General features: G+C 36.3%; 1 protein-coding gene, 1 long non-coding RNA gene and 1 pseudogene across 4 annotated transcripts in view; 2 read left to right on the top strand and 1 right to left on the bottom strand.

The window, feature by feature from the left end:
* LOC141372810 (uncharacterized) overlaps nucleotides 1–570 on the top strand; it is a 28,586-nt gene extending 28,016 nt beyond the window's left edge. For both annotated transcript variants that reach the window (XR_012378249.1, XR_012378250.1), the window contains exon 6: nucleotides 165–570. This is a non-coding gene — a long non-coding RNA (uncharacterized lncRNA). The remainder of the gene's footprint in view (nucleotides 1–164) is intronic.
* The window catches only part of WWP1 (WW domain containing E3 ubiquitin protein ligase 1), a 109,657-nt gene that overhangs the window by 77,593 nt on the left and 22,982 nt on the right, over nucleotides 1–9,082 (bottom strand). For both annotated transcript variants that reach the window (XM_025870795.2, XM_025870797.2), the window contains exon 3: nucleotides 1,350–1,440. In XM_025870795.2, the coding sequence (XP_025726580.1) occupies nucleotides 1,350–1,419 (70 nt within the window). In that variant the 5' untranslated portion in view covers nucleotides 1,420–1,440. The remainder of the gene's footprint in view (nucleotides 1–1,349; nucleotides 1,441–9,082) is intronic.
* On the top strand, nucleotides 5,236–7,228 carry LOC112822960 (eukaryotic translation initiation factor 4B pseudogene; annotated as a pseudogene).

The raw sequence follows: 9,082 nt of genomic DNA, 5'->3' as shown, positions 1-9,082 counted from the left end.
GTGTGTGTGTGTGTGTGTGTGTGTGTGTGTGTGTGTGTGTGTGTGTGTGGATAACACAGATATAATTATGTTACTGTCATTTGGAATTAAGATTTTTGGGCTAAGAGAAAAAAGATAGAAATATAAAGTCAAATAAAGTAAAAATATCTTTTTTCTCCTTTTAGTGGAACATGGTACTTAGAGACTACAGCTATTCTGAATTTGAAATATCAGCATGAACTCAGGATTTGTTTTTTGCTTTCTAAGACAATGAACATTTCCTAGCTCTGGTCACTGAAAACTCCTAGAAACAACTGATCTCACAGCATAAGTACCATAGGAATTACAGTATCTCTCTTCTTACTCTGGCTTCAATCCCACCCCTCCTGAGACAAATATAATTTCTAATGTCCTAAGCACAGAGCCACATACATACCCCTCCTTTTTTTACATCCACATGGTTGTATACTATGCATACTACTCTACACCTTTCACTTAAGAGTATTATCTTAGAACCTGGCTCCTTTGGGTACATATATTTATTTCATTGTCTAACTAGGATTCCATTGCCAGCCTTTGGCTATTACAAACTCTTTCCCTTCCTCCTTCCACCCCTCCAATATATATTTTACCTCCAGGTGTTTTTTTATCTTACAGATATTTATATTGTTTATATATAATGAATTATCTAAAGTCTCCTAACCAAGACTCTCCCATCTTCTGCAAATGTTCCTTCTCTCTCTAATGCTTTCTGCTGCCAATCTAATCTGAGATGAATTCTGACTCCTCCTGCAAGAATTAAAAGTGTTACGCTCTGTGGGTTCTTGTCTTACCCTGTTCTCCTGTGTCTGCAGGCCATCTCAGATCCCGAGCGGACTAAAGACACTTTCCTCCAAGTTTTCACTGCATCCAGTTAATAGTCACTCTGCATGGTAATTCTCCATATAAAACAAACCTGTCTCAACACTATACAGTAAATTCCTGGAAAACTGGGGCCTTGTGTTTTCATTCATGCAATTCCACTTAAGTATTTGCCAATGATTAGATGGGTGAATAGATGAAAAAAGGCCTTCAGCATCCTTCTCCATCCTAATAACCATTTAAGGACCAGTTCAAAGTTGCTTATTCTAATACCCAAATTCTCCCACCACCAAAGAGGACATATCTTCTCTGCATCCAGTCCAGGTTCAGTAAATATTTACTGAATAAATAAAATACTTTGAGAAAGTTTCTACCTTTAAGGCCTGTTGCAACAAATACATCACAGTACAAATCTAAAAGAAAAGATACTTGGGGAATAAGTTTGCTGAATTAGGTATTAAAGTTTCATCAGGGAATCACTATTTTAAGTTATTACGAAAATAACTTACCAGTTACCTGTAACTGTAACCTTCCATTGTGGTTATTACTAGTATCAGATCGTGGTGAAGCAGTGGCCATGTCCCAATATTCAGCTTATACCTATTAAAAAGTTAATTTATTCATGTGTTAGACAAGAGTGGAACTTTCAATATGATTCAAACCATTCCAATCAATTAAGAAACCAAATCTAATACAATATTTTCAACTCATCAAATGACATATTCACAGCTGTCCTCCATTTAAAATTAAAACTTAGTACTATAAGCATTACAGAAGAATATGGCCAATAAACCGTATCTGGGTCAATGTGAACAAAATAAATGATGATACTAAGAATCCAGCATTATGTGTTGATTGACTGACTGAATGACTGATTTTTATTATGCTCAGTTAGCCACCATATAGTACATCATTAGTTTCTGATGTAGTGTTCAATGATTCATTAGGTGCATTTAACACCCAGTGCTCATCACAACACGTGCCCTCCTTAATACCCATCACCCAGCTACCCCATCCCCCACCCCCTCTACGTGTTGATTTATAAATAAACATACAATTTTTATATGTTACATTATATACTTTATTTATTTACTTGCTAGCTTACTTATCTAAACCACCTAAGTAAATTGCCCCTTCATCTTTTAATACTTCAGTGTGTATTTCCTAATAAAAATACTCTCTTAAACACAATCGAACGATGATCAAATTCAGGAATTTAACTAGTACACTACTATTCTCTATTATATAGCCCACATCTGTAATTTCATCAACTGTTCCAAACAAGGCATTTTATCATAACTTTTTCACCACAGTACTTAGTTCAGATTTGTATACTGCATTAGTTGTGTCCCCAGTAAATTTTACATGTTTCTTTTTATAATTTTCTTCATGTTCTGCTTCGTTCCTCCACTTCAAATTTTACTTTTTAAATAAAATACAAAGCTGAGCTACTTTGGCTTTCTTCTGCATGACAAATATTTTAAGGCTAAAACTTGTATCCACCCTTAACCTACTAAAGGATGAAGTGGAACATTCTGGTCAAGATTGAGAAATACTAATGAATATAACGTTTATCTTGTTTTTCCCTGTTGGTAGTATTTTCTATGCTCCATTTAGATCCTTCCTCCAAATTCAGGAATCTAATACTCTAAAATCATTATACTCTCTTATATATAGCTGCATATATTATGTGCCTATATATATGCATATATGTGTATGAAAAGATAAGATAAACAGTTGCGTACTATTTGGTTAACTATTCTAGTTAATATATATTCACAGATTGTGAGACCTCATTCAGGCCAATGCTGTCATTCTACAGATGAGAAAACCAGCTCAAGGATTACATCGCCTGCAGGTACATCTGCTGTCATGTGCATATGAGAAAACCAATGGAAATAGAAAGCTTTAGATAATCAATGGACAATGAAGAAAATCAGCGGAAACTGAAGGTTTTCAATTTCAAGCAGCTGGTATATACTAAATATTTTGAAAGGTCCTCCTGCTTCAGTGTAAAAGATCCTGAATAAATTAAAACCAGGGTAGTTTTCAAACATTGCTATGTTCTCAAGAAGTATAAGAAATTATCAAGCTTACACCCACCCCATATAATAGTAGCAAAAACAATTTTTTTTAACTGAGTTGAAAGAGAAGAGGACGGTGAGTAGTAGTAAGAAAACTTTTTTTTTTTTTTTAATTAGAGTATTGCCCTGGATGTGTATGCTGATAGTAGCAGTGGGATCAAGAGATAAAAAGCATTGGGACTGCTGAAAGGTAAGGGAGCTGAGACTCCCACAAGAAGCGAAAGCCAAATCAGCTGTAACCTGTAACATAGAAGCGGCATATACATATGCTCACAGGAAAGTACCCCAATTTAAGCCACTGGGATTACCCAAAATAAAGAGCAACCAATTACGAGCCTACAGTTTAAAAAAAAAAAAATCAAACTTATAAGAAAACAAGCCACCACGACTGAGCAGAAACAAAAAATAATAGTTTCTGACCCTATGTGGATTTTACATATTATGATTATTAAGTATTAACTTTTAAAAAATTTAGTTTTAGCAATAAAAGATGAAACATGGTCAAGCAAAAAGAAAAATGCCATTGCCTAGTTGAAAAAGAGAATTTAACTTTTTTTTTTTTTAAAGATTTTATCTATTTATTTGAGAGAGAGAGAGAGCATGAGCGGGGGGGGGGGTGGTAGAGGGAGAAGCAGACTCCTTCCCCACCCCCTTCAGGACGCCTGATGTGGGATTAGATTCCAGGACCCTGGGATCATGACCTGAGCTGAAGGCAGACACAACCAACTGAGCCACCCAAGCACCCCTGTTTTAACTCTTTATTTTAGAATAGTTTCATATTTACAGAAAAGTTGTGAAGATAACAGAGTTCTCATATACCCCAGCTTCACCCACTACTAAATCTCACATTAGTATGCTACATTTGTCATAATTAATGAGCCAATATCAATATATTATTATTAACTAAATTCCAGTGTTTTCAGATTAGAAGGAACTTAAGAGAGAATCAGTAAATTTGAATATAAATCTGAAAAAGTCATTTATAAGTGGTACTGAAATAGATGGAAAAAAGCAAAGAGAGGCTAAAAGACATGAAGCTAATTGGACATATATTTCTACTTATATCCCTGGAAATGAAAAAAAAAGGTCACACTAGGAGAGAAAACGACTTAATTTTCTAGAAACGAAAGACATTTATCCACAATTTTAAGAAATGCAGCATATATATATATACACACAGATATATATACACATATATACACCTATATATATATACACACACATATATACATATATATACACATATACATACATATATATAAAAGAGGTGGGATAAACAAAGACATTCACAGGTGACCACAGAGCAGTGAAGCTGCAAGACACCAAAAAAGGACCATGATAAAAAGCAGCCAGAGAAAAGAGACTGGATACAAAACAAGAGACTAATGTGATAGTAGAATTCTCAACAGCAACAATGAAGGCATAGAAGGTAGAGAACAAGTTTATCTACAAAGAACTAAGACAAAAATTATCCAACCATCAAAATCTCTTTGGGGAATATGGAAGGCATTAGGACATTGGAGAAAAACCAACAGAGAATTTATCAACAGCAGACCTTTACTTTAAGAGAATCTAAAGAACATGTTTCATAAAAGAATAAAATTACCACAGAAGGATGCTCTAAGACGCAAGAAGGGGAGGATGAGCGAAGAAACTGGTAAGCATACAAGTAAATGTAAATAAATACTGTCTGAATAAAATAGCAACATCTTATTATGGTATTTAAACAAAACCAGTATAAACCATTAATATATGGAACAAAGGAAGAGAAGCATATCGGGGAGGGGCAGGGCAGGGGAGAAAAGGATACGAGTTAATTGTGTAAAGCCTTGCATTGTTCAGCAGAGGGATTATAATCTGGTTTAGTTTTAGAAATTCTGCACTCCCAGCAGAATTTCAAGGGTAATCATAAAATAATAGAAATAGAGTATAACTTCCCAGTTAGTAGAGTAGAAAAGAATTTTAAAAAACCAACAACTCAATCAATCCAAAAAGTCTAGACAGAAAAAAAAGCATAAATAACCAAAACTATCAGAAAGCACAAAGTAAGAGAGTCCAAACATAGAAATAATCACAACCAAATACATAGGGATAAATTCAAAAGATAAGAGATACCTACCAAGTAAAGACACTGATAGAATGAAAGCAAAATACAGAAAAGAACACACTAGACAAATACAAAAAAAAAAAAAAAGAAAGCTGGGATTAGTGATAATAGCAGGCAAACAGCATTAAGGAGAACAAAGAAAATGATACAAGGTGCAAATAAGTAAGTAGACCTAAAACTGTAAATTCACATGCTTAAAAGAAAATGCTCCCCAACATAGTGGCCTCAGCAAAAAAGATGGGGAAGACTATCTCCCAAACAGACTTTCTGGCTGAGGATGGCAGCACTGGTGGGGAAAGCATGTCTGTCCCCAAACCAGTAAGCTGGACTGATCTGGAAGATGTTTCAACCACGTGGCACAATAATGATGACAGCATGTATAAGGCATCTCCATATGACCACTGCTCCACAGGCTGCCTGGCAACCTAGTATCAACCAGAGCCATCTTCCCAAATTGCTACTCTATGCTACTTCTCTAGGGAACACAACTTGTGATGTGACAGAAGTCTACATTAGGAATTCTTTAGAGGATTAAAAATCAGTGTAGTGCATTTACCATTTGAACCCAGAAAGCCAGAGAGGTTGAAGGGTTTTGATCCCATGGAGTTTGAGAGCCTGCCTTCCTTGCTCAGTGCCCTGAGCCTCAATGAAGAGTCTCTGGTTAACAAAATTTCAATGGACACTCTTGATCAAGCTCAAGATAAAGGTAAGGATGCTCATTCTTTTGACTGAGCAAGAAATCGGGATTCTCACAAAACATCCAAACAGCCTGGATGACTATCTACCTAGAAGCGGTGATGATAGCTTTGAAGGCAAACATCATTATCATTATGGAGGCCAGGATTGCTATGATGACTAACACAACAGACTATGACTGAGGCTATGACTCCAGGATTAAACAGCAGCAGAAGTATATACGGTAGTGGGTACAATAGGGATGATGACTACAGAGGAAGTGGGACCACCGGGAAGACCAATATGATAGACATGATGTTTAGTTGAGGCGCTCCAAAGACAATTATTCTGGGGATGATTACAGATGTGATGACAGAGGTCCCTCTCAAAGAAACAAACTGAATCTAAAGCTTCAGAGTACTCCTAAGGAAGATGACTCCTTGGCTGGCACTTCCCAGTTGGGTCAAGCAGCTTCTACGTTTGGAGCAGCAAGGCCTATTGACCCAGTTATAAGAGAACAAGAAGTAGAAAAGCAGCTACAGAAGGACAGGAGAAATCGCAGCATCAGCTAGATGAACCAGAACTAGAATGACAGGCTTAGAAGAGACACCCAAACTGGCAAAGTGAAAAAACTCAGAAACAAGAATGGTCAAGGACAGGAAGTTTCTCATCTCAAACTGGGACCTCAGCTGCATCAGAAGTCAGAGCAGGATGCACAAAGGAGAGAAAGTGAGAAATCTGGAAAATGAAATACTCAGTACAACAGAAGACTGCCACTCTCCAACTTCTAATCTTCCCAAACCTGATCAGCTGCTAAAGGTAATGCTTTCCCCTCCATTAAAAGTGGATGCTTGGGTGAAATGATGTGTTAATTTTTATGCTTGATTTCAGAGCTCAAACAGAACAGCAATCTCCTAGAAGGGATGGGGGAAAGTATCTCAGGAAGGATCAACCTGGAAAGATAAAAATAAACTAGATGAGGTGAGAGTGTCCAAAAAGTAGAAGCAAGAAGTCCAGCATGGCCCAAGATATGAAGGGAACAAAGACAAATGTAAGGAGTCTGAAAGGAAACATGGCAAAAAGGATCAAAATTCCAAATCTGGGGGCACCCGGGTAGCTCAGTCGGTTAAGTGTCTTGATCTCATGGTCCTGAGTTTGAGCCCCACGTTGGGCTCCACATTAGGCTTGGAGCCTACTTAAAAAAAAAAAAAAAAAAATTCAAATCTGCACCTGAGCCAAAGACACCTGAAGAATCCAGCCTGTAAGTTCAGTACTGTAAGTATTCCACTCTCCCAGCTGATGGATAAGGTTAAAATGAGGGGGAAGATTATACAGGATAGACCTCCACATCCTGCACTTTTTCCTGCTCTCTAGCTACCCTGAAACATTCCTGAACAAATCAAATATCTATCCAAACAAGACAAAATATCCAGACAAACTCACCATCTCTTGGCAAGGGGATAAAAGCCTCAAAGGATTTTTAGAACTACAGGAAGAAATTTACAAATTGGCATTGCTGTAGGTGATTTCAACACAGTCCAATTTTTCATAGGTCAAATAAACCAAAAAATAAAAATAAAAACAAAATGATTAACAAGCAGGTCTTAACAAACATATATAGAACCTTATACCCAACTGTTAGAAAATAAACATTCTTCTCAAGCATAAATGAAGCATATAGAAAACCAATACATACTGGTACATAAGGAAAATCTCACTGAATTTCAAAGAATATGTATAATGTTGTTCCTAGGTGTTGACCATATGCAATTAAGTAAAAAAAAAAACAAAAAAACAATAATAGGGAGCACCTGGGTGGCTCAGTTGGTTAAGGGTCTGCCTTTGACTCAGGTCATGATCCCGGGGTCCTGGGATTGAACCCTGTATTGGGCTCCCTGCTCAGCAGGCAGTCTGCTTTTCTGACTCCCTCTGTCCCCCCTGTCGTATGCACACACGCTCGTGCTCTCTCTCCCAAATAAACAAATAAAATCTTAAAAAAATCAATAATGGAAGATGAATTTTAAAAACACAAATAGAATAAAACTTCTAAATATTTCATGGGTCAGAAGAAACCATGCTGAAAAAAATTTTTAAAACTATTAAGAACTGAATGATAATGAAGGTGCCATATAAAAATTTGTGGGATACAACAAAAGTTAACTTAGAGGCAAATATACAGCCTTAAAGACTTATACTAGGAAAAGAAGAAAGGCTGAAAATTAGTAAGTTAATAGGCCAATTTGTTAAGCTAGAAAGCAATCAACAGAGTAAACCCCAAAAAAGTACAAATAATAAAGAAAAGAAACTAATGATGTAGAAGAAAGGTAACAGGAAGTATTAACAAAGGGGAGGCTGGGTGGCTCAGTCAGTTGAGCATCGACTCTTGACTGCAGCTAGGGTTGTAATCTTGGAGTTGTGGTATTGAGCCCTGTGTTGGGCTCCGTGCTCAGCACAGAGTCTGCTTAGGTTTCTCTCTCTCCCTCTCCCTCTATCCCTCCCCCTGCTTGCACACATGCTCGTGCTCTCTCTCTGAAATAAAATCTAAAAAAAAGGATTTAACAAAGTTAGAATTCTTAGAAAACACTAAAAAAATTAATGCCTGACAAGACTGACAGAGGGTAAATAAAACAAAACAAAATAGGAAGCCCCAAAAGAGACCAAGGTACGTAAGGACATCCTCATGTAACAGATGTAACAATGCAGATCTGAGGAATAAGAGGGACAACTAAATAGTATTGAAATTACCTATATGGAAAAATTAAATTGGATCCTCACATCATATACAAAATCAAGATGGATTACTGATGTACCTATGAAAGACAAACTTTAAAATTTTTAGAAGACATTAGAGCAGAAAACTACTGTTTCTGTGCCCTGCCAGGAAAGGATTTCTTAAACAAGCATACCAACCAAAAAAGAAAACTGTGAATATTGTGACTATGTGGAAACCAAGAACTTCTGTTTATCATAAAACATAATAAAGCAAATTAAAAAGATAAGCTACAAACTGGAAGATATTTACAAAACACAAAGCTGATTAAAGATTAGTATTTAAACGATATGAGAATGTCTATAAAAAACAGGATAAAAAAACACAAGTTGTCAAATGGGCAAAAAACTTGAACAGGAATTTTACAGAACAAGGAAACTTGTAAGGCCAATTAATATGTGAAAAGATATAGAATCTCATTATTCATCAGTGAAATACAAGACCACATGAGATGTTTTTTAACTCACTAGAAAAATAAACTCACTAGAATGATAAAAACTAGAAATGTTGACAGTACCAAATAATGGCCAAAAAAAAAAGTAAAGAAGGTGGTGGCTCTTACAGACTGCTACTAGGTGTTTAAATTGGTAAAATCCTCCTGGTAGG

Source organism: Callorhinus ursinus, unplaced genomic scaffold, assembly GCF_003265705.2.
Source record: "Callorhinus ursinus isolate GAN/ISIS: 27379988/994484 unplaced genomic scaffold, GSC_fseal_2.0 scaffold5, whole genome shotgun sequence".
In the NCBI taxonomy this organism is placed as follows: Eukaryota; Metazoa; Chordata; class Mammalia; order Carnivora; family Otariidae; genus Callorhinus; species Callorhinus ursinus.
The sequence above is the reverse complement of the archived record's forward strand: the minus strand, read 5'-3'. Positions and strand labels throughout refer to the sequence as shown.